Here is a 26,820-nt window from a genome sequence, read left to right as displayed (position 1 = left end):
CTTACTTTTTAGTCTCCAAGCAAGGCACTGTTGCACTTTGCTCCAGCACTAGCAGTGCTTCTGATAAGCTGTTCTAGCATTGCTACAACAGTGGCATCTACCTAACAATGTGGAAAATCTACAATTACTGCCCAGTCATTCTGCTCCAAATCATCAGTAAAGTGATGGATGGAGTTGTCAACAGCGCTATCAAGCAGCACTTACCCATCAATAACCTCACCGATGCTCAGTTTGGTTTTCACTGACTACCCCACCTTCAACATCCTGAGGGTCACCATTGACCAGAAACTCAACTAGACCAGCCACAATTACCATAACTACTAGTGCAGTTCAGAGGCTGACTATTCTGTGCAAGTGGCTCATCTCCTGACTCCCCAAAGCCTCTCCAACATCTGCAAGTCAGGAGTGTGATGGAATACTCTTCATTCATTTGGATGGGTGCAGCTGCAAGAAATTCAACACCATCCAGGATAAAACACTCCACTTGATTGGCACCTCATCCACTAGCCTACACATCCACCCAATCCACGTACCATGGCTGCACTCCAGCAACTCACCAACACTACTTCAGAAGCATATCTCAAACCCACAAAATCCACCATCAAGAAGGATAAGGGTAGGAAGTGCATGAGAACACCATCACCACCCCCCTCCCCCCACAAAATTACACACCATCCTGACTTAGACATATATCACCCTTTCTTCATCATTCTCACTAGATCAAAATCCTGGAACTCCCAACTTAAAAAGGATTGTGGGTGTAGCTTCACCACATGCACTACAGTGATTCAGAAAGGCCCACACCACCACCTTCTCAAGGCAACTAAGGATGGGTAAGAACCGTCAACCATGGCAGCGATACCCATATCCCAAGACTAAATAAAAAGGCTCTGACCAAAAATAAGGCACATGAACTGACTGCTTAACAAACTTAGGCAGTAGAGAAAAATATCACCGTGACTAAAGCAACCAGTTACCAAACTGTGCTTATTACATCCAGGCAGAGCCCAAATTTGATACATCAACCAAAAAGTAACAATGTGCTGGAGAGCTGCCAGTGCCCATGGAATCTTATCCCAAGAAGTATTAGCACCTTCTTTAAGACACCTGAAAATAAAGAGGTATTTCATTACAATGGGAAAAGGCAAAATAATTGTGAAGAGGGGGGATAAACAGGTGCAGGATGTGGAGTGAGAAGATAGTCAATACTGCATGTAAATTTGGTGTGAATATTTGAGAAACTATACGCTTGCTCATTTCTACTTATAAACATGTGGATTTAATTGTTTATTCTTTGGCTACACCAGCCCATTTCAAATCCTTTAGAAACAAATGGCAATAACTAACACGTTTGCTTACACTAGCATTACAAAAATGTTGGCAGTTTTAAAAACAATCATGGGTAACATTTTTAAAAATTCCAGAGGTATCAGTGTGATCATTAAGGTACAGCAAAGTTGCCAGGTACAGTACTGCTACATCAAAAGGCAATACTCTGTTCACCCTGTGAATTCAATACATTTAAAAATCTGAAAACATCTACTAGCACTACAGACAATATAAAAAATTACATTTCATTTTGGTACAGACTGACCTACAGATCAATTAATCCCTGCAGGTATTGTTTAAGTACACAGTTGTAAGCAGTAGCACCAAAATTCTTCGAACAAGCCTGAGTGGAAAAAGTCACTAAAATATTGCAAATGGTTCCTGAAAATTATGGCTAATTAACATTTACACTCAAAATTACCCACTCCCAGGGTTTAACGTTCTCAGTTGCATAGGAATAAAGTTTACTAGAAATAGATAAAAGCAGAGACACAGTAAGACCTTAAGGCCTGTCAAAAGATCAGCTTTAAAGGTTCAAGAGTTCACAAGATAAACTAAGCTTCTAAAAGAAACTTAAATATTACAAGGAATCAAGATGCAGTTATTCCTTCCCATTCCACCAGGTACTGCACTTTGCCATCCAGAGTCACTCGACGAGCCAAGATTCGATACTTTTCACCACAGGCAAGTCTACCAGCAGCACCAAAATAGTTGGTAATTGATGATTTTAAATGATTCAGGTGCATGTCCTGATCACTGATGATTTCTGCATCAAGTCCTTCATACTGGCAATCATCTTTTTCATCATTATCATTCCCACTTTCTGAGGTCTGGGCCTGAAAGGTTCTAGCTGAAGTGCGGCCTCGTCTTTTTTTCAAACGTTGCAACGTCAATGGCCAAGATCTACCAGTGCGAGTTCTCCTTCTTGGACCAGAAAGACTAAAATCAAAATAAGATAGACAAGCTGAAATTTTAAAAAGGAGCAATTTGCCTAAAAAATAACACTGAGAATTCTAAATTTCAACACAACTTGCTATAATAATTTTACACATCAAGAACATGAACAGTTTTATTCCGTTTCACTGCATAGGTACCACTATTAAACAGTCTGTCAGAATGCTCCCACCTACAGAATTATGTGTCATGGCTAGTACCTATTTTCAAATTATTACAATTTAGATTTCTGGGACAGGAGGCTGAAGATAAAATGCAAGTTCAACTTTCAAATTAATAAAAATTATTTTTCTTCAGCAGAAAAACTACTCCCAATAAATAAATGCTTATAAAATTCCCTCTGTATAAAGAGCATTGCTAGAATTAAAATGAAGAACTACTTAAAATTGCACCAAATTTTTCACTTGGATATGAAAGTGTCATTTAATAAGTTGTACTAACAGATTCTTAAATGTTGAAACATGTTACTTTGACAATTTAGGCTATAACAGCTCAAAAATGTTTAAACAATTTTGATGCAGTTGACATTCACTATGCTGTTAATCAAAATCTGTTGTAAATTTTAAGAAAATACAAACAAAGGAAGGTGGCGAGTGTACATATCTTCCTTTTAACTCCCAGCTTACATTTTATTTTTATTTTAAAAAAACTTGTTCCCATTTTTAAAAAATCAAGCATCTAATGACACCCACTGTGAATGGATGATCAGAAAGGGTCTCAGTCTGCAAGATTTCCTATGGGACCTTTCTGGGTCCTCTACAGTGAAGTGCCTGGCCTCTATTTGCTGCCAACCTTAACCACACATCTATGGAAAGGAGAACCATGTGAGGATGACGTACAAAAAAACCCACATCATGTTACCATTCTTCAGTGACATGGGCCATTTGAAAAGTCTATATATTGGAGCTAATCAAAAGAATTTCTGGAATTAATATTTCCAGCTTTTCAACCAGCACAGTTCTCAAAAATTGCCTCACGCCAAAACACTGTCACTTTTTAGCGATGCTTATTATTCTTACAATAGGATAAGATTACTCCAGCCAAGTACATTAATTTGTAACAAACTAAGATATAAGTTATTGCTCCACTTCCTGCCCAAAGGGAAAAATGACCTATACCATAAACCATCCTGTTGCTGTCAGATACCCATTTGGCTCAACAGCCCTGACCAATTAGCACCCAGCTTGATTCTTTTTGCTGGCCAGATGAAAATACTGATTATCTAGTCAGCACTTTAACAATGCACTAGCCTAGGATGTCCAAAATACTGCATGCAATTTCCATTGATCAAGGCTGCAAAACTCCAGTCAGTTCCTTTTCTATTTGCTTTTGTGCACAAAGCTGACTTCAGCTCTTTTATGTTGGGCCTGACTGGATTTGACAAATCAGGGTGCAGTTATTGCTCTAAGCAGGAACAACTTTCATCAATCGACCAGGCCCAGGAATTTTAAAGGGCTGAAGCTCCCAAGTTTTCAGGTTTCAGAGGTGGGGAGGAAGAGGAGCAGAAAGCCATTGCAATTTTATGTATGGGATGCTTGATGTGTGTATAGGATGCTTGAATATATATTGTATGTATGTATACACACACGCATGTGGGATCTCACAGTATGGGCACCTGGCATTTTTTGCCTATGTGGGCTCACATTTCTGTATAATTGCATAGTCAACTCACTGATTTTGATACATATTCAGCCCCAGCTCCAAATATTAGGACGGCCCTGCACTAGCCTGTGGTCAAGAAGATCAAACACTCTTGAAGGCCACCTAGTTGCCATATACAAAAGAACACAACTTTGAGAAAATATTGTACGGTGGTAAAAACAGAAAGTCTGAACGTTGCCAACTTTGGTTGGTAGGTATGTACGCAGATCACCTGTAAATTACCTTTAATTAATTTCAGTCCCACACGATTTTCTCCCCCAATCTCTCAAACGGTGCTAATTCTGAGGTACGGTTTCATAGGCACCAGTGACCCTCCAGTAAAACGCCCAAGTAACTAATCGTCATGTACAGACAACTGGCAATTCTCCATTGCGAGCATCACAACTAAGCTCAATGCTATTTTCACCTGATCGTCATACTTTGTCCTCAAGTAACTTTCTTTTCAACTGAAGGAAACAGGTTTGTAATCAATTCTAGTATCATAGCAAATGGAACTTGGAAAAATGAATGCACTTCATTTCTAGCTAGTGTGGGTTTTTACAAAACATGTCAAAACCAATACAAAGAACTTTTATAGTTATATTAAGAAAAAGAGAGCGGTCAGGAGCAGCGTTGGCCCCTTAAAAACTGAAAGTGGGGATATGGTCATTGACAATGGGGAAATGGCAGACATGTTGAATAATTACTTTGCGTCAGTATTTACAGTAGAAAGAGGATAGCATGCCGGAAATCCCAAGAAAACTAATATTGAATAGGGGACAGGGACTCAATAAAATTAACATAAGTAAAACAGTAATGAAGAAAATAATAGCACTAAAGAGTGACAAATCCCCAGGACCAGATTGTTTCCATCCCAGGGTTTTGCAGATGCCCGAACTATAATCTTTCAAAGTTCTCTAGATTCAGGAACTGTCCCTTTAGATTGGAAAATTGCACCTGTCACTCTACTTTTTAAGAAAGGAGAGAGAGGGAGACCAGGGAATTATAGACCAGTTGCCTGACATCTGTTGTGGGGAAAATGCTGGAGTCTACAATTAAGGATAGCGTGACTGAACACGTCGAAAATTTTCAGTTAATCAGAGCCAGCATGGATTTGTGAAAGGTAGGTCATGCCTGATAAACCTGATTGAATTCTTTGAAGAGGTGACTAAAGTAGTGGTCAGGGGAATGTCAATGGATGTTATTTATATGGACTTCCCGAAGGCATTTGATAAAAGTCCCACATAAGAGACTGTTAGCTAAGATTGAAGCCCATGGAATCGAGGGAAAAAGTACGGACTTGGTTAGGAAGCTGGCTGAGCGAAAGGCGACAGAGAGGAGGGATAATGGGTAGGTACTCACATTGGCAGGATGTGACTAGTGGAGTCCCATAGGGATGTGTCTTGGGGCCTCAATTATTCACAATATTTATTAACGACTTAGATGAAGGCATAGAAAGTCTCATATCTAAGTTTGCCGGCATTTTAAGCAGTGCAGATGAAAACATAAAATTACAAAGGGATATTGATAGATTGGTTGAATGGGCAAAACTGTGGCAAATGGAATTCAATGTAGGCAAATGTGAGGTCATCCACTTTGGATCAAAAAAGGATAGAACAGGGTACTTTCTAAATGGTAAAAAGTTAAAAACAGTGGATGTCCAAAGGAACCTAGGGGTTCAGGTACATAGATCATTGAAGTGTCATGAACAGGTGCAGAAAATAATCAAGGCGGCTAATGGAATGCTGGCCTTTATATCTAAAGGACTAGAGTACAAGGGGGCAGAAGTTATGCTGCAGCTATACAAAACCCTGGTTAGACCACACCTGGAGTACTGAGAGCAGTTCTGGGCACCGCACCTTCAGAAGGACATATTGGCCTTGGAGGGAGTGCAGCGTAGGTTTACCAGAATGATACCCGGACTTCAAGGGTTAAGTTACGAGGAGAGATTACACAAATTGGGGTTGTATTCTCTGGAGTTTAGAAGGTTAAGGGGTGATCTGATCGAAGTTTATAAGATATTAAGGGGAACAGATAGGGTGGATGGAGAGAAACTATTTCTGCTGGTTGGGAATTCTAGGACTAGGGAGCACAGTCCAAGAAAATTAGAAACAGATCTCTCAGGAGTGAGATTAGAAAACACTTCTACACACAAAGGGCGGTAGAAGTTTGGAACACTCTTCCGCAAACGGCAATTGATGCTAGCTCAATTGCTAATTTTAAATCTGAGATAGATAGCTTTTTGCCAACCAAAGGTATTAAGGGATATGGGCCAAAGACAGGTATATGGAGTTAGATCACAGATCAGATCAGCCATGATCTTAAATGGCGGAGCGGGCTCGAGCGGCTGAATGGCCTACTCCTGTTCCTATGCACCTATGTTCCTATAACATGCAATAATACCCAAGCCAGTTGTTTACAGTACTGACTAGCTCGGTTTTCTGTGAGTTCAGTGTTTAATAGTCTGGTGAACCTTGTATTATTACTAGTCAAAACACTCCTGGAATTGAAGTCCAAATATCAGCCAACCCTACTGTGTCGCACCATGGGAGCTTAATGTTCGGAAAAGCCCAGTTTTTATCAGTGTAAAATTAGTTATCCGCAAAATGCAGCCCAGCGTGGGAAGGAAAGTATAATTAAGGGGCTATGGTACGAGTATCAATAGATCAGGGTTATAGTAGGTTCTCCAAGACAGAAGTTCAGACTGAATTGATAAAACTTCAAAAAATATATAAAGAACCACTTTCTTATATATAATTATAATATTACTATGTTTATAACAGGATAGAAGTCTTCTGATCAAAATAATAAAAAGGTGGATAGAGCACTGTATTTTTCAATATGTATATTTTGCTTTGGACAAATAGAGTGCGATATATTTGTGGAAAGTAAAGTTAATTACAAACAAAACTAGTCAGGCCAAACATCTGAGAATAGAAGTTATAACATCAGATGGCCACTTTTCATTTTTTAAGACAATCTTGGGCATTTTCCAGTGGCTGACTCAGGTAATTAACCTCATAATATCAGTCAAACTGATCATACTTTAGTGTGGTTAGTAAGGAAAGGTAGGATGTTAGAGCACATTAATCACTGTGGTTTATAGAAAACACATTGTACATCCCATTCTCACATTATGGGACAAGATCTTGCTCTCCTCGTTAGTCCCAAACACTAGGTTTTGATAATCTGCCGAGTGCCAGCCAAAGTAACTCATTATAGTTGGGTGTCTGTAGAACAAGAGATTCTCCAGCAGCATACAGAAATTCAAAAACACGGGAGTAACTGAGAAGGGAATGAGTAACGTACATACACAAATTTAGCAAGTGCAGGGTTTCTTTGGGGATTTCTCCTGTCATTGTTGATTCCTAGTGGAGAAAGCAGACTGGATTGGCTTTCTCTTTAAAATTCCTCACCTCAACTACTTCGGGGTGATGAATGCTGGGAAAACAATCCCAGCATTACCAGTACTTGCAATTTGAAGAAATTTTCCACGAGGCAAGAGTATTTAAACATGTAGAAAGCTACATTTAAATTTCCCGTGTAAAGTGAAAACACTTGAACTGTTCCAAATCGTGGGACCTGTGAGCAAATTGAGACACTCAAAGAAATTGAAAGTATTAGCGATACTGCATTCCATACATAATTTAATTTATTCAGTTGACAACTTCACCATCTCTTTAAAGGAGGTGGAAGACAGGAAAAAAATCTTCTGCATGCAGGTCTAAATCGATTTCCCTAAATATGGACTGCTTTATATTTTGAATAAAACTTCAATAAACTTAAACAAGTTACAGGAAATAGGGCTCACCTGTTAACTACATCACTGAGTGAAACATCACTGTGAGTGAAACAGTTTTGTGAATCTGTGAATTAGACAGCTGTTCCTTTTAATATATTCAACATTAATCGCAAAACACCAGACATCATTGCAGCTATTGGAAAGCATACAGTTTACAGGTCGATTAAACCCTAATCTCAATCAATTGTACCAATATTATGTTTTCTTTTGATTGGGCTGAAATATCCAACAGCTTACAATTAAAGATTTTTACAGAAAACAATGACTGATCACCTGGACTGTCTAGACAGGCTGGTTGAGGTAGTTTCTGTGGTACTGGCCGCACCAGTGGATTCTACATCAGAGGTATTAGAAGACTGTGCAGTTTTTTCAATGAGTCTCCTAGAATGCAAGAAAAATCAACAGTTCAAACAACACTAGAAAGTTAAACTATTTTATATAATTACTAAAGACTGTTGAACGTATCAGATTTTTTGTAAAAACATTAAACAATGGCAAATGCAAGTCAAAATACTTTTAACCATTGTGTTAAAAATATCCTTTTCTGCAAACTATTTTGAAAATTACTACCTTTTGGGACCAGGGAGATCCAAGGCAAGTGTATCCAACATTGCAGATTGGTCCTGAAAATCACAGTGGCTTTGGTTACTTTTCTCACTTTCCTGGAAGTAATGAAGAAACATTGCTGGATAATGATGGATACGGTTGCAGAACCGAACTCAAAGACATCTGCATTTCCAAGTTCAACTAAAAATAAAACAAACCTGGTCTCTGCTTTGTGCCTCTCTGATGCATGGCCAAAATAAGGAACCATGTGCAGAAATCAAAGCACAAATGCACATCCCACCACTCCATGGCACAGTGCAATCACCAAGCATTTAAAAAAGTATCAAACTCAATACACTACAGTGAGGATAGCAATTAGCCCAATAAATGTAGCTCACTTGTACATTTTTACAGTTTGTATAACTTAAGGGAAATTTTAGGTCAGTCCTACAACTACACTCTCCTTCCTGACCTGAATATTTATTTGGGGTTCCAGTTGTGCATTCCTGCTGTGTTAATCAGTTCCTGCTCCCTATATAAACTTGTCTTTAGTTGCCAATGATAGCAATGAGTTTTCTTAATTTTAAAAATCTTTATTTCTTTTTATACATTGAAATATCTATGAGAAAACATGCATTTAAATGAGATTGCTTGGTGTCCAATTGGAACTCACTTGTCCAAGTGGACATCAAGGATTCGTATGCAATGGCAGATGATAATGCAGTCAGACGATGCCCATTACACTTCACAGTGCTACAACATAAAGTGCAACCTCAGTTAGCCTTAAATGTTTCTCATAGCAACAATCTATTCCTATCGTAGCACCCTCCCCATCAATATTTTATAAAGCAATATTAACAAATTACTATTATATAGAAAACATTTTTAGTTATTAAAATTATTCATCCAACATTTCCAGCTGGGGCCAGTTTAGAAACTTTCAAACACATGATGCACAACACTGAAATCAGCCACAGATGGCTTAGCAGTAAGCTTCAGCTGGTTCAAATTGCATTTTCCAAAGAAATTTCATTTTTGCTGAATGACTATTTTATTTCCATAATCTGAAGGACACAATAAAATGGGTGCACATTATTGTACCATATCCAAACCTATTATTTAAATGACAAAATAGTTCATTATTTGTGCTGCTAACCCTTAGACTGCCAACCAGTTTAAGGAAATTGTCTCCCTGAACCGATTAATTTGGTTCAGCTCAATTATATGAAGATAAAATAAAGGTCATATCACCCTGGGTATAAAGACAATGGAGAGTGCTGAGCGGAGAGAAAGCACAGGAATCCCCCACAGCGGCCAGGATATAAAGAAAGCAGAGAGAGTGAAAAAAAATCATCAAGGAATGGCGTCACAGGACAGCAGATAGGTGAATGGTTGGTGAGTATTACTTTTTTTTCGCTCTCTAAGCTAGGGCAGTGGTACCTAAAGAGCTGGGAAACTATAACTATTACTTCATTACATCAATAACTTAAACAAGATAAACTAATTGGTTAAAACTAAAAACAAAGTGACTAAAAACTTAACTAATTAAATATATAAAACAAGTTTAGATAGAGATGATAGTGCAGGTGGGTGTGTCGTAACTGCAGCACGTGGGAGTTGGTGGAGACCAGCGAGATCCTGAGCAACCACATCTGCAGTAAGTGTCTGCAGCTCGAGGAACTTCGACTCAGAGTTGTTGAGCTGGAGTCCGAGCTGCAGACATTGCAATGCATTGTGGTGGTGGGGGAGGGAGGAGTTACTTGGACATTTTGATCCAGGAGACAGTTACACCTCTTAGGTTAGCTAGTAGTTTAGATTTGTTCAGTGGTCAGGGACATGAGGACATGACTGCTAGTCAGGCAGGTCTGGGGACCCAGGATGCAGTGATGGAGAAGCATCAGACTTTGACTTTGTCCAACAGGTACAAGGTACTTGCTACCTTTATGGATGAGAACAAAGACAGCAGGGAGGATGGGCAAACTGACCGTGGCACCGCGGTACAGGAGGCAATTCAAGTGGGAGGAGAAAAAAGGAATGCGGTACTAGTAGGGGATAGTATAGTCAGGGGGATAGATACCGTTCTCTGCAGCCGCAACCAGGAGTCCCGAAGGCTGTGTTGCCTGCCCTGATTCAGGTTATCTCCTCGCGGCTGGAAAAGAACTTGGAGGAGGAGAGGGAGGATCCAGTTGTCATGGTCCACGTAGGAACCAAGGACATAGGTAGAACTAGGAATGAGGTTCTGCTGAGGGGGTTTGAGGAGCTAGGGACCAAACTGAAAAGCAGAACCTCAAAAAGGTAATAAGCTCTGGATTATTAACTGAGCCACACGCAAATTTTCATAGGCACAAACAGATTAGATGGTTAAATGCATGGCTGAAAGAGTGGTGTGGGAAGCAGGGGTTTCAATTCATGGGGCACTGGCACCAGTACTGGAGAACGAGGGAGCTGTTCCGTTGGAACATGCTCCACTTAAACTGGGCTGGAAACAATGTCCTGGTGAATCAAATAACAGGTTGATCAAGCTTTAAACTAGTAAGAGGTGGGGAAGGTTCAGATAAGGGTAATTTTAAAATCAGTCGAAAAAGAAAAGTCAAGGCTGTAGAGCAGAGTAGCGATTTGGCAAAAACAAGCAGAGTGTGTTCGGAAGGGACAGAGTTTAACAAAGGCAATAGGGCATTAGTGACTAAGGTCACATCAGGGAAAAATAGTAAAAATTTAAAATTAAAGGCGCTATGTCTGAATGCACAAAGCATTCATAACAAGACAGATGAATTAATGACACAAATAGAGATAAATGGGTTTGATGTGGTAGCCATTACTGAGACATGGTTGCAGGGTTGGGAACTGAATGTTCCAGGGTACTTTACTTTTAGAAAAGATCGGCAAAATGAAAAAAGGATGGGGGGTGGGGGGGTAGCCCTGATAATAAAGGATGAGATTAAGGCAGTAGTGAGAAAGGATCTTGGCTCAGAAAATCATGATGTAGAATCAGTATGGGTGGAGCTAAGAAATAACAAGGGGCAGAAATAACTGGTGGGAATAGTTTATAGGCCCCCTAACAGTAGTTAGTGTTGCACAGAGTAGAAATCAGGAAATTAGAGGAGCATGTAACAAGGGTAATGAAGTAATCATGGGGCACTTTAATCTTCACATAGACTGGGCAAACCAAATTGGCAAAAGTGGTTTGGAACACGAGTTCATGGAATGCATCCGAGACAGTTTTAGAACAATATGGAAGAGGCAAGGGAAGCCCAACTAGGGAAGAGGCTATTTTAGATCTAGTATTATGTAATGAGACAGGATTAATGAGTAATCTTATAATAAAGGATCCTCTGGGGAAGAGTCATTATAATATAATGAATTATATATAGAGTTTGAGAGTGATGTAGTTAAGTCCGAAACTCGGGTCTCAAATTTAAACAAGGCCAATTATGTAGATATGAGGGGCGAGTTGGTACGGTAGATTGGGAAATTAGATTAAAAGATATGGCGGTAGATAAGCAATGGCGAACATTTAAAGAAATAATTCATAATTCCCAATAATTATACATACCCTTGAGGAATAAAAACTCCATGGGAAAGGTGATCCAACTGTGGCTAACTAGAGAAGTTAAGGATAGTATTAGATTAAAAGAGGCTTACAATGTTGTCAAAAAGAGTAGTAAGCTTGAGGATTGGGAGAGCTTTAGAAGTCAGCAAAGGATAACCAAGAAACTGATAGAGGGAGAAAATTGAATGAGATTAAACTAGCAAGGAATATAAAAAGATTGTAAAAACTTCTACAAGTACATAAAAAGGAACAGATTAGCAAAAGTAAAAAAAGTGGGTCCCTCAGAGGCAGAGACAGGTGAAATTATAATTGGGAATAAGGAAATGGCTGAGACGTTAAACAAATATTTTGTATCAGTCTTCACAGCAGAAGACACAAAAAGCATACCGGAAATAGTGGGAAACCAAGGGTCTAAATGAAAGGGAGGAACTTAAAGTAATTAAGATTGGTAAAGAAGAAGTATTAGAAAAATTAATGGGACTAAAAGCCAACAAATCCCCTGGATCTGATGGCCTACATCCTACGGTTTTAAAAGAGGTGGCTGCAAAGATAGTGGATGCATTGGTTTTGATGTTACAGAATTCCCTAGATTGTAGAACGGTCCCCATGGATTGGTTAGCAAATGTAAACCCACTATACAAGAAAGGAGGGAAGAGAGAAAACAGGGAACTATAGGCCAGTTAGCCTGACATCAGTAGTAGGGAAAATGCTTGAATTTATTATTAAGGACATAGTAACAGGACACTCAGAAAATCATAATATGAGTAGGCAGTGTCAATAGTTTTATGAAAGGGAAATCATGATTGAAAAATCTATTAAAGTTTTTTTTGAGGGTGTAACTAGCAGAGTAGATATGGAGAAACCAGTAGATGTGGTATATTTGGATTTTCAAAAGGCATTCGATAAGGTGCCACGCAAGAGGTTGTTACACAAGGTTAGGGCTCAGAAAAGAGTGTAGGAATAAATGGGTCATTTTTGGGATGGCAGGTTGTAACCAGTGGGGTGCCACATGGATTGGTGCTTGGGCCTCAGCTATTTACAATCTATGTTAATGACTTAGATGAAGGGACCGATTGTAATGTATCAAAGTTTGCTGATGATACAAAGATGGGTGGGAAAGTAAGCAGTGAGGAAGACGCTAAGAGTCTGCAAAGGGATATAGACAGGTTAAGTGAATGGACAAGAAGGTGGCAGATGGAGTATAATGTGGGGAAATGTGAGTTTATTCACTTTGCTAGGAAAAATAGAGAAAGAGTATTTTTTTTTTTTAAATGGTGAGAATCTATTAAATGTTGGTGTTCAGAGGGATTTCGGTGTCCTAGTACACAAAACACAGAAATTTAACATGCAGGTACAGCAACCAACTAGAAAGGCAAATGGTATATTGGCCTTTATTGCAAGGGGGTTGGAGAATAAGAGTAAGGAAGTCTTGCTGCAATTGTACAGGGCTTTGGTGAGACCAAACCTGGAATATTGTGTACAGTTTTGGTCTCCTTACCAAGTTTCATCCCTTGTTTGTGCTAAATTAACTAATCTCAGGCTGTGAATTGTGAACGTACACAAAATTGGTCAGCTTGCCCACTCCTGATTAGTATCCAGTGATACCTGCTAGAAAGGTAGGTGTGCAGACAGGACACAGCTCACCCCCACGACCAAAATAACCTCAACTCAAGTGGCCATTCATGACTTCTGAACCTCTCTGAGGGCTCACATGTGATGAACAGTCAATTGACTAATGTGGTTGCCATCTGTGGAATTATACCCCATCACCTTCTCGATGCCAGCAGCCAAGCTGCAAAGGAGGAAAATTAGAGAAAAAGCAAATATCCTTACCACAGTTGTTGGGTCAGAAAATCTCTTGACCTTCTTCAATTTTGTGTATTGTTCAGAAGGTTCAACTGAAGATTTTTTCTTGCCTTTTTTTTCTATGCCATTATTCAATGGACTAATGGGAGGAAAATAGATTGAGTCATTAACATGTAAAATCTACAAAACATCTTTTCATAATGTTTTAGAGGACATGTAGAATATCAAAGCTCTTGATCATTCAGAAAAGGTTTGCCGGATGTGAAGGCAAACCTTTTCCTCAAGAAGTGCAATAGTCCTCCTTCCATACAGTTTTTCACAAGCATCTGAAAGTAACCTATTTGCAAATCACTGCCAATATCAACTTTAATCCAAAATAATTAGAACTAGAATGGCAATAAAAGACAAAAACAGCAGGATTGTAAGAGGATAGTCAAGGTAGGTGTTATGTCTACAAAGATAAAAGGAGACAAATTGTGTCCAGTATCATAAACACTTATAAATCATGCATGTTAGTGAAATTTATAATCATGCAGTTTAGCGAAATTTATACTTAAATGCAGAGTATAAATAGCTTGGGTGCAAGGTACAATTCATGAACCCGTTTCTTCCTTTTCTACCGTTTCATCTAGTAGTACATTCTTCTGCCTCGCTTCATCATTCGCTTTTTAACGTTCGAGCTGATCATTCATGTTAATTTTCTTTTTTCCTTTGTTTTGCTGTCTTCAACTACTTTGTTTCCTGCATTCTTCTCGACCTATTTACACTGCATACAATGCCTAATCACTAAAAACAATTATGCTGACAAAAAAAATTATACACTCTGCATATTTGGCTTTGTGTATCACAATTCTACCAAAACTCCATTGCAATGAAAATAACTTCACCCCACCGTTCCCTTTCAGCTGGAAGGTTGGATTTATCTATCATTTTCACTCCCCTGTGGTTAGCTGGAGAGAGATAAGATTCTATGGGACTCTATTTAATTTCTTCTCCCTGCTAGAATACTCTGCATTCATAAACTACTCCACCTCACAGCCACAAACTGAACGCATCTACTGAGGACAATCAATTCTGAATGAGCCATGCACGATACTAGCACTACAGCAGTTTATTTTCTGAGCTGTGACCACAAAACAAGTTGACTTACTGTTATATTACACAAAACAAAGATTTATTCCAATAAGTTCAGTCAGTTTGGACAAGAATAGACTAGTTATATAATTCATGTTGAGACAATTGAGTTCTTAAGCTGAAGTGCCACTTCAGCACTTGATTTTGATGACAACAAAATTATAGATTCTTATCTCAGCTGTTTTTTCTGCATGCTGATTTCCTTCTGTATTTCAGGTTTTAGCTTAATTTCCTGCTTGCATCAGTACTGTATACGCAATCACTTAAGTCACTGCCACTGATTTTCTTTGCTGCAATAATTAGCCAGATATTCATCACTAACACTGAGAATTCCAAGACCGACTTAAGATATCGAAGGATAGTTTCCCAAAGGCTTAGCACTCAGTGATCTGAGCCATACAGATCAAGAAACTGGTGGCTACAAGAGTACAAAAGGTTCCAGCAGCCATAATCTACATGACCATGATTTTTTATTTTAAATACAAGCTGGGGTGCAGTAAGGGTACAAAGACTGACCTCTGAAATCTTGCGCTAGGAAGGAAGGGGGGAAATGGTAATAAAAAAGATTAAACTACTCCTTTTTAAAAAAGGACACAACGATAGCCCATTAGCTTCAGATGGGAATCTTAGGTGGAAGGAAAATCTACAGAATGTTCTACCCTATTTTGTCTGGCAAAAATCTTCATTTAAAAAAAACTGGATTAATGTTTTCAAAAAAAATAATCAAATATCTCACTTCTTGGAAACCCACCAGATCAGGTCTCCTTGCTTCTAGGCTGCTCCACTAACATAGTTCATGTATCCCGAAATGGCCCGAGAGCTGCCAGAGGCAGCGAAACCACACCATCAGTTTCTCTCACCTCTTCTTGAAAGAATCACAGGGCAACCATTATAGTGAATTGTTTTACCTTTTTGTAGCTACAGGTGCAGGTAGAGGTGTGGATTTACTGGACTTCCTTCCTTTAATTTTAAATTCATGAGAAACTTCCTCAGTGCTTTCCTCGGTCTTCATTGCACCATTTGGAGGAATGGGAGGAACCCGAATTCGCAATCCAAACAAATGTTTCTTCTTCTTGATTTCTTTTCCAGACATAAACCTAAGTAAATTATATATTTTTTTAAATGACCAGATTAGACATAAAACAAAAAAAAAAATCAATGACATACAGATTTGTGTGCTGCACACCAGAGGGGTATGATATACATTCCTCTTGCTATACTCCATATTGTATATTGTAGCTGGGTGTGATGAGTCAGACACTTCCAAAAGAGGTAGGGGTGGAAGGGAGAAGGAAAAGGAAAAGGAAAAGGAAACCATGTACAGAAAGTCAAATCGGTATGCATGTGTTAGCAGGAATCAACAAGAATTTTTAAGAATCGGAAAATACCAATATTATGCCAATCAACTCCACCTAACCATTATTTCATTCAATCCCTTCTTTCTTTAGAAGTGCATGTAATTAACTTGAACCCAATTACATTGTTTGTTTTAATTTGTTTGCATCAATTTGTTTGCATCAATTTTGTCAATTCCTTTCATAATTGCAAAATTCAGTTCACATCCTAGAAATTACAGCACAAGGAGCCATCGCGTCCGCTGGTGCTAGCTCTTCATCTGGGGCTATCTACTGTAATTCAATATCCCTATTCTTTCCCCATGACTTTAAATATTTTTCCTTTTCAATTATCAAATTCCTTTTGAAATTTAGTTGCAGTCTCTGCAATAGCAACAGTGGTAAAGCACTGATGTTCACCAGGAATTGAAGACAAGGACAGGGATTTTGAATTTAATGCGCTGAGGGGCAGGGTGCTAATAGGTCAGCAAGGAGTGAGGGGGGGCAGTAATGGCCAAGTGGGACTTCACACATGAGCACGGATGAGAAATTGCCACTGATCTAACAGACTTCTACTCCTTGCCCCCCCCCGCTTCCACACTTTGCTACTTGTGCACAGGGTAAAAGCAGAAATCTACTTCATCCATTCTCCTGAAATATAGCTGATCCCACTAATTCTGTTAGGGGTGTACCCTCACTTACATGCACTTGTTCTCATTTAGGGCTTCAAGAATATGGTCATATCGGTCCGATTTTAGAGTATCTGAAAGCTGTAAATGAGTAAAACAGGATAAAAATCAACATCCTTTTATTATTTATTTCATTCTCACAGCCCATGAACTTAGACATTATTGATTCATAAGTAATTAGCAAACTCAGTTTATATATCCAAGTTTTGAACTATGACCATTTTACAGTTCTGTGTAAAAAAACCCATACATGTCACAGTCCTTTTAATACAGCATTTCTTCCATTTATCGCCAAACACAAATAGTATGAATTCATATGCTTTTAATTATTTCTAAACTCAAGTTCACCATTACTTAAACAGGAATATACTAAATTAGTATATGATTCATAAAAGTTATCCCTTGAATTGAATGATTAACATACTCGCAGGTCAAATATTTGAACGGTGACAAATAAATCTCAACATACTGGCCAAAGTCAGTTCTGAATTTCAACTTGCTCAGCAACAATCTTAACCATCATAAAGCTTAGTACTTAATGTATATTTAAAAGAAATCAAGAATATTGACACTGAAGATTTATATGAAAGAATATTTGGAGGCAAATGATCTATTTAAATATTACTGCACATAATCAGTGCACAACTAACCAGTCTGAAACATGATTCTGCACTAATGAATTAAAATTACTGATAAACTGTAACAAGGCCTTACCTCACCAGGTTGCAATCTGTCCCAATTTTCATTAATGTAAGTCATCAATTCAAGCTCAGAATCAAAATACTTCTTTTTGTGAATAACACTTAGATTGTAAAGGCTTAAGTGTGCTATGTCAACCCTGGAGGGGGGAAAAAAGTGTTTAACATATATTTTAACATTCATTCGTGAGCAATAATTTTGGATGGCTTTCAACACATTTCTTATAGAGTGCTGATTTTTTTTTGCAAATTACAGCACACACTCAAAACCAAGGACAAACAAAACTAACCGATGCACAGTGTGTTTAGGAAAACTGGAGAGGTGGGGAAATACCAATATGATACTGACAAATTTGTCTAATTATAATTAGTGTTGGTTAAATTAAGTCAGACAACTGCTGAAATAAAACTTTAATTTATACAAACAAATTGCTAATTCAATTTAGAGCACTTTTAAAGCTTGTACTTTCGAATATTAATTTACTACTCACTAATATAATATTGTAAAATTCATTTATTCAGTATTTGTGGACATAAATACAAATAAATAAGATCTCGTGCATGGTCCTCAACTGTGTCCGACATATCCAATCAACGTGTACTTCCACATGAGCATCAATGTATTGTTGCTTAAATGATTATTTCTAACAGTCCCCCCAACTCCCAGTCCAATTATCACTGTATTCATGTTCCCAACGCTCTCCACCCCAGTTTCAGGCTTCCTGCTTTCCAAGCCAGATCGGCATCCCAATTCCTTCCAAGTCCAGTCCCCCCTCCTTCTGGACCCCAGCCCTAAGTTCCAACCTCATTCTGCCTTCCATTTCAAGCCCGTTGCCAGTACCATCCCAAATCATACGCTCTATGTAAAGACAACAACAGACCCCAACCCTCCAATGACAGATTAGAAAGGATCTCGTCCCTATCAGAAATTATAACGCCTATGGTTGCTCCAGGCCTCCATGACAAGTGACAGAAAAAGGATACAGTGACACAGAATTACATAGAAATAATACAGAAGCAAGCCATTCTGCTCAACCAGTCTACGTTGGTCCTCCACATGAGCAGTAGTCCTAATCCCGTGTACCCACCCTGTTCCCATATCCTTTTACCCACTTTCTTCAACCACCTATGTAACCTATCCTCAAATGTTAAAATCTCTGCTTTAATCACTCATTCGAGCATTCCACAGCTCCATAAACCTTTAAAAATGTTTTTCCTGCTCACCATTGCAAATCTCACATTTAATCTTGTATCTATTTCCTGTTTTTCTAAACCCCTCAACCATTTCTATTTATTCTCTCCCATCCAGCAGAATTTTAAACACCTCTACCAAATCAACCTTTAATCAGATTAAAAAACATCCCCAATTTTTCAAATCTTCCTTCATATTTGTATTTCCTCACACCAGGTATCATCAGAGTGAATTTGTGCTGTATCCTCTATTGCCTCAGCATCCTTGATGTGCGGAGCCCAAAACTGCACACAGTGCTCCAACTGTGGTCTTACTTTGGTTTTATATAAATTCACCATTGCATCTTAATGTTTATACTCTATATCTCTTGCCATAAAACCCAATATTCCATTAGCTTTTTTAAAAATGGACATTCACCTGAGGTGCTGCTTTTGATGTCTTGTGAACCTGAACTCTCAAATCCTTCTACTCTTCCACATCACCCAAGTTCCCCATTCAGATAATTACTTTCATTTTATTTAACCAAAATGTACCATCTCACACTTACTGACACTGAATTCCATCTGTCCTTTTTTTTGCCCATTCCACTGTCAATATCCCCGTGCAGATTCCTATTTACTTTGCCTCCTACTTTAGTATCATCTGCATCACTCTTTCTAGCCCTATATCCAAATCATTGATGTACATAATGAACAAAGTCAGTCCCGGAGCTGAACCCTGTGAAACAACATTACCCACTTTCAACCAGACTGGGAAGCTACCCTTAACTCATACTACTCTAGCCCCGAGTCAGAAGGTTGTGGATTCAAGCTCCATTCCAGAACCTTGAGCACTTAATCCAGACTGGCACTTCAGTGCATTACTGAAATGGTGCTACATTGTTGCTATGCCACTTTTCAGAGAGGACATTAAACCGAGGCACCAATCTGCCTTCTCGTGGATGTAAAGATCCCATTGCACCATTCAGAGAGAGCCGAGAGTCCTGACAAAGGATCACAAGATCTGAATGGTTAACCTGTTCCCTTTCTCCACAGATGCTGCTTGACCTGCTTAGCGTTTCCAGCATTTTCCGTTTTTATTTCCATTCCCCCCTTGTCTTGGCCAACATTTATTCCATTTAACCCAACACCACTAAAACAGATTATCTGGTTATTTATCTCATTGCTGCTTGTTGTGCACAAATTGGCTGCTGTTTCTCTACGTTACAGCAGTGACAACATTTCAAAAATACTGCATTGGCTGAGACATCCTGAGGAAGGGAACTATATAAATGCACATTCCTACTCTGGTTTCTCCTTTTTACATAATGTAAAAAAAAGGAAGCAGCATCAAGCACGCAGAGATAAATTGAGTGATGCATACAGAGAAAGTAAAAAAGCTACACAGACAAGGAGACATAGACAAGGGGAGACTTACACAGAGTGAAGAAAGAAAGCAAGCCAGATACAAAGATGACAACCAGAGAAACCAAAGTATAAAATGAGAGAGGGCAGGAAGTAGATGGCAAACAGAAGAGAAGACAAAGAATTAGAGACAATGAGGCTAGTAGAGATGTGTGAGAGCACGAGAGAAACCTGTGATCAATGCCATTGGAAGTCAACTAGTATTTAAAAAAACATTCTAGATAAACTAGAGCAAAATGCTATTGCAGCTTTTAAAACCCTAAACCACAAGAATTAAGCAATGACTTACCATCGTAAAGGTAGACGTTTGAGGTATTCTGGTCCAGAATTGCAAACAGAACAAATAAATAAATAGAACCTGATGGACAAAGAGAAAAAATTAAAATCCTCCATACATTTTTTACCATCAGTCCCATGGAAACACAGCTATCGTATCTCCTCTGATCAGAGAGCAACAAACAAGATTATAAATAATCCAATTATCTCAAATCGATTTGAGTCAATGTTTCTACCAGCAGGAGACAATCTGTTCTTTCCCCTCTCAAGTGAACATTCAGAATTTTCCATTTTTGGTTCTCCCTACCTGTGCCTTACAAAGGAGAAAAAAGATTTTGAATATGAGTTTAGAAATCATAAGTCAAAGGTAAACTGGACAGATAGCAGGCTTAGCTCCATTGTAGCCCTCTTGCCTCTGCGTCAAAAGGTTATGCCCCACTCCAGAGGCTTGAGCACATAATCAAGGATGACACTTCAGTGCATTACTGAGGGAGTGCTGCACTGCCAGAGGTGCGGGCTTTTGGACAAGATGTTAAACTGCGACGCCGTCTGCCCTCTCAGATGGATGTAAAAAATCCCATAGCACTATTCGAAGAGCAGAGGTCTTGCATCCAGGCCAAAATTTTCCCTCAACCACAATGTACAGCAGCACAGAAACAGGCCATTTGGCCAAACAGGTCCGTGTTTATGCTCCACATGAGCCTCCTCCCACCTTCCTTCATCTAACCCTATTCCTTTCTCCCTCGTGTTTATCTAGCTTCCCCTTAAATGCATCTATGCTTGTCGCCTCAACCAACATCGCAAACAGATTACCTGGTCATTTATCTCATGGCTGTTTGTGGGACCGTGCTGTGGGCAAATCAGCTGCCACATTTTCCTACATTACAACAGTGATTACACTTCAAAAGTACTTCATTGGCTGTGAAGCGCTTTGGGATGTCTTGGTTGTAAAAAGGGTGATTTGTACAATTATGAGGGGCCTAGATAGAATGGATAGGAAGGACCTATTTCCCTTTGCGGAGGGGTCAATAACCAGGGTTCATAGATTTAAAGTGATTGATAGAAGGATTAGAGCGGAAATGAGGAAACATATTTTCACCCAGAGGGTGGTGGGGGTCTGTAACTCACTGCCTGAGAGGGTGGTAGAGGCAGAAACCCTCAACTCATTTAAAAATTACCTGGATGTGCACCTGAAGAGCTGTGACCTGCAGTGCTACGGACCAAACGCGGGAAAGTGGGATTAGGCTGGGTGACTCGTTTCTCAGCGGACACGGACACAATGGGCCTCCTTCTCTGCCGTAAATTTTCTGTGATTCAATCACATTTTCTTCAACCAAGGCAGTGAAAGAAAGACTTATTCAGACTTCTGAAATGGCCAACCATCCTCCAGTGGTACGCGACACTGCCCAAGTAGATTCGCCCTTCCAACTCCCTGCTCAATGTCTTTCCAGTTGGCCCAGATAAGATAAAGAACTTCCCAGCTGGCTGTACTAGAGGAAAATTCATGTTCTAGAACTCTTGCACAGCTAGTCTCAACATGAATAGGTAGCTTAACGGAAATTAAAAGCAAAAATATACATTTTACCTTTCCAAATGAAAACACGACAGAAATTATAACAAGAACAGCTCTACAAATAGGCCAGTCATAATAGTCTTGCCACTGAATAGTCATAAATGGGGATTTCTCCAGTGTTGGGAGACTTGGGTTAGGTATAATGGCAGATGATGGTGGTGGTCCAGGATCGACTGGAACTTATCATTTCATACTGGTTGAGTGTATAACCCGTATGAATTGGCAAAACATTTGCAAAATCATACTCCATGCATTCTTTGACTTCTTTTGCTGTGCAGGTTTCTTAAACACTACTTCTTACTGCTCCATTGCAAATATATTTCAGTTAAGTGTACAATTAGTTTTTGGTAAACACAGTGGATACTAAACTAAAGAGACTTGCTGTGAATCAGGTAGAATTTGGACCATTATACCCATTTTTGTCCTCTAAATAGAGGAGAATGACTTACAATTCGGATTTGTGATAAGTAACTAGAAATTGAATACTAAAGTAGTTTTACATGCCAGGTCTACTATGCAGCTCATGCTGATGTAAAGTGGTTTTAGTTTTGCCTTGATGTTCGGTCAGCCAGATCGCATTCTGGCAAATGATGAGATATCATCTCAAAGCAGTAGTCGCACAACGCTCCAGCTTTGCACAAAGTGCTGTACAAGTGGAACCAGTACAAAGCAATCAGTTGAACCACCTAGTGATTTTTAAAACAAAATCTAAAAACTGTTCACCAAAAAGTCATCTGTACAGTTAGCTCTTTGCGAACATTGAATTATACCAATATTTGTATGTCAGTGACCACTTAGGCAGACATTAACGTGGAGCTAGCACCACTATAGACCTGTAAAAAATTCACATTTGATGTAAAAGAGTTTTAGGCCTCACCTGTCTCCATAAAGCATAGGCTTCTGTAAGCATTGTATACATGCTTCATGGAACCACTGTTTACATCTCCAGCACTGCAGCATTTTCAGGTACCAGCTAAGAACAAAAATAAATAAATCATATCACACCTTAATATATATAATTTAAACAAACATTTACCATAATGAAAAAAATAGTATTATCACTAATAAAAGTTAACCTACAATTTAAAAACATTCTTTGGCAAAATGCCAACAGGTATTAAGTGTCCTGCTTCACACTGAAGAAAAAAAGCTTATCCAAATCGCCACACCTACCTACGATGGAGAAGCACAGGTACTGTGCATGGAGCTATATCCCTGTTGTTCACGAATGACTAAATTGAAAATATTCCAACTATCACAGGCAAATGTGCCTTTTATGCAACCTTACAGTGCATCCTTCTATTCAGCAGCTTAACACTGCTGCATTACAACAGCATCTTGAGGAAGTTGCGGTTCAGAAACAGCCATAGGTCATGTAAAATGCCAATGAGAAAATGTTTCTTATTTGGTCAATAGCTTTAATGAGAATATGCATCAACAAAATTCCTAATAGAGACAGAAACACAAATTTTACTGGGTTCTCTCTTCTTTTCCCAAATAAGGATGGTTTTCACATGCACCTGCAAAGTTTCACCTTGTAATTCTTTAGATGTTTCCATCACCAGATTGTTGTTACACACCATGACAACGTTCTCCCTCAAAGTCAAAAATAATGCTGTAGCCTATTTACAAGCCAAAATATTCTGGAATGTCTTGAAGTGAATACTGGACACAGATTGAACCCATCCAAATACATTCATTGAAAGAGAAGCAATACTGTACCCTTGTGGTGGAAACAATTCAATACTGCACTTCGTTTTGTCTGGTGTTCATTAATTGAAATTTTTAATAGGGTAAATTGTGTCTGAAATAGTATGAAAAGAATCCACTAAATAATACTGTGGCATTACTCCCCAACACCTATTTTACTGCTTTTTCTCAGAATCTTCTGAAGCACTGACTCATGCTGGGGTAGAGCTCCACAAGTACTGGCAGCCCTCCAGTATGTCACCCATTACTCTCAAGTGAACCATGACATTGGAAGTCATCAAATAATTTTACTATGGAGGGTATTTATGTCTAAGCGGACATAGGGTAACATTTTCCCCTCCCCAGCCCAAGGACACCGAGACCAATTGTAATACCTATTCTGGCTGAGATCAACTAAGTGAGCACAGACCAAGAACTGGTCCTTTAACTTGTTTGTCTAATAGCATAATATTAGAGTGATGCCTTTACCAACGAGGCCATCACAGGGAGGTGTTTTTATTCGCCTCCTTCTGGAAGACCATAGCAGTAGTTTAACTTGTTTGGTTCTATCATGTAATACTTCATGATGCCGACAATCATTGTTGACATGATAATGTATTAACTGTTACAAGTGTCAGCTTGGCTCAATGGTAGCATTTTTGCCTACGTCAGAACGTCATGCATTGAAGCTTCACTCCAGGACTTGAGCTCATAATCTAGGTGGACACTTACTGAGGGAGTGCTGCATTGTTAGTGATGTAAAACTGAGGCCTCGTCTACCTGTTCAAGTGCATACGAAAGATTCCATAGCAATACTCGTAAGAGAGCAGGAGGAGTTCTCCTGGTGTCGTGGCTAAAAAAAAAACAAATGTAAGGAATCTTACAACACCAGGTTATAGTCCAACTGTTTTATTTGAAAATCACAAGCAAAATCGAAACCTGGTGTTGTAAGATTCCTTACATTTGTCAACCCCAGTCCATCACCGGCATCTCCACATCAAAAAAAAACAGATTATCTCATTGCTATTTGTGGGACCTTGCTGTGTACAACTGGCTGTCATGTTTGCATGCATAACTTCACTTCCAAAGTAACCCATTGATTTTGAAGAGCTTTGGGATGACATCAAAAAGGTGCTACAAAAACATAATGAACTGTATTCACTCAAATATCCAATATAGTAAAATGCCCTATTACCATAATCACACTACCATGCTGACATGCAAGCTGTGATTTACAAAGTTGGGAAAACCTATGTAGCCTGCCTAATAGATTAGATCGGTATTCATCTTCACCCAAAATGCAAATATACTGCATTCAGAAATATTGATTGCTTACTTTCAGGGATTGCACATTTTCTTTTTGTAACTTTCCTTCCATTTTTTCTGCCAATTTTCTTTCCTCCCTCTTAACTCCCTACCGAGATACAATTTCATGGGCATTGGAGACCCTCGGATACATTCCCCAAGCATCCACTATCTTGTGAATCTTGACATTCACAGGTTATTCAGTCACGATAAACATCATAAGCCTAATTCTGTCTTCACCCACCATCTGTACACACACATCCAACAGTCAATGAATAGTGTCCAACAATGCATTCCTGGTTAATTCTAGAAACTTTCTTGTATCGAAGTTCAGAAATAAAGATGCATTACCAAGTGTAGCGCTATACCTGAACCAGGCAAGTCAGTGGTGCTCCAGGGCAATGTTTGAAGGACCAGCCAATCTGGCTCACCAATGGAACCTGGGAGGGCGGCTTTATCACTGGCCAGGGTGGGGGGGGGTTTCCAATTCAGCTCCAGATAACGCTGACAGCCAATGTCCTAAAAAGTAGATTGTCAGCCTTCGCTGAGCTCAAGCTCGACTCAAGCACATAGTCTAGGCTGACATTCCAGCATTCCAGTGCTGTACTGAAGTCCTGCACCGTTGGGGGTGCTGTCTTTCAGCTGAAGCATTAAACGGAGGCCCTGCCTGCCATGTTGGGTGGACATAAAACATCCCAGGACACCATTTGAAGACAACCAGGGGCGTTTTTCTGATTTTCATAATCCCTCAACCAATATTGATTAAAAAAAGATTTAATTGCTGTTTGTAGGACCCTGCTGAGCACAAATTGGCTGCGTTTCCGTACATTACAAATGGCTGTACTTCAAAAGTACTTCATTGGCTGTGAAACACTTCGGGGTGATAAAGATATAAAAGGCACTATAGAAATGCAAGTTCTTTCTTTCTTTAGAACAGTACCAAGCAAGCAACTAACACCTTCTGGAAAGGAGGGGAGAAAATAGGCAAAAAAAGTTTTAAGTTTGTTACAAACACAGTATATTCAATTAAACATGTTTAAACAAGATAGATGCTCTACTCTTTTTTTTTTCCCTCCACTTTGAAGGAGGATTGTAGAGCATTGTTTAGCAAGCATTTCTTAGGCAAGCATTTTCTCTTTCATGGCAATGAGTAATTGAGTGCCCTGAATTGATTAAGCTTAGAAAAGGGTGATGGGTAGACTCTCCATCACATCAGACAGGTCCTCAAAGACTCATAAGCCCCAAAAGATGCTTTTGCAATTTTTCCCAGTTGACTACAAAGCCGAATTGAGCAATATCAGAATCAATCTAAACCATGTAATAAAATATTTGACTTACTCCCCAGGGCCTCCACAGTAACAATAACACTGCTCGTGATTTGTTTTGTGGCCTACATCCCACTGTAGGTCCTCCAATTGGTACGGTAAGGTCTGCTTCATAACTTGCAGAGCTTTAGCATTTGGTCCCTTCTTAAGAGCACCGCCCCTCTACAATGTAAAAAAAATTACACGTTGAATTACATAGCTTACTAGCATAATTAATTAATGGATACGGCAAAGGCTATGGGCCCCGACAACATTCCGGCTGCAGTGCTGAAGACTTGTGCTCCAGAACTAGCTGCGCCTCTAGCCAAGCTGTTCCAGTACAGCTACAACACTGGCATCTACCCGACAATGTGGAAAATTGCCCAGGTATGTCCTGTCCACAAAAAGCAGGACAAATCCAATCCGCCCAATTACCACCCCTTCTGTCTACTCTCAATCATCAGCAAAGTGATGGAAGGTGTCGTTGACTGTGCTATCAAGCGGCACTTACTCACCAATAACCTGCTCACCGATGCTCAGTTTGGGTTTCGCCTCATTGCAGCCTTGGTCCAAACATGGACAAAAGAGCTGAATT

The 26,820-nt window shown here is 39.3% G+C and overlaps 1 protein-coding gene across 2 annotated transcripts in view; it reads right to left on the bottom strand.

Annotated features, from left to right (window-relative positions):
* Positions 1-1,256: 1,256 nt before the first annotated feature.
* mtf2 (metal response element binding transcription factor 2) overlaps positions 1,257-26,820 on the bottom strand; it is a 44,959-nt gene continuing 19,395 nt past the window's right edge. For both annotated transcript variants that reach the window (XM_067989937.1, XM_067989938.1), the window contains 10 exons: positions 26,260-26,408; positions 22,805-22,900; positions 20,368-20,436; positions 17,500-17,623; positions 16,799-16,866; positions 15,671-15,859; positions 13,656-13,767; positions 8,297-8,388; positions 8,000-8,107; positions 1,257-2,268 (listed from right to left, as the gene is read on the bottom strand). In XM_067989937.1, the coding sequence (XP_067846038.1) occupies positions 1,920-2,268; positions 8,000-8,107; positions 8,297-8,388; positions 13,656-13,767; positions 15,671-15,859; positions 16,799-16,866; positions 17,500-17,623; positions 20,368-20,436; positions 22,805-22,900; positions 26,260-26,408 (1,356 nt within the window). In that variant the 3' untranslated portion in view covers positions 1,257-1,919. The remainder of the gene's footprint in view (positions 2,269-7,999; positions 8,108-8,296; positions 8,389-13,655; positions 13,768-15,670; positions 15,860-16,798; positions 16,867-17,499; positions 17,624-20,367; positions 20,437-22,804; positions 22,901-26,259; positions 26,409-26,820) is intronic.

Source organism: Heptranchias perlo, chromosome 9, assembly GCF_035084215.1.
Source record: "Heptranchias perlo isolate sHepPer1 chromosome 9, sHepPer1.hap1, whole genome shotgun sequence".
Taxonomy (NCBI): Eukaryota; Metazoa; Chordata; class Chondrichthyes; order Hexanchiformes; family Hexanchidae; genus Heptranchias; species Heptranchias perlo.
The sequence above is the reverse complement of the archived record's forward strand: the minus strand, read 5'-3'. Positions and strand labels throughout refer to the sequence as shown.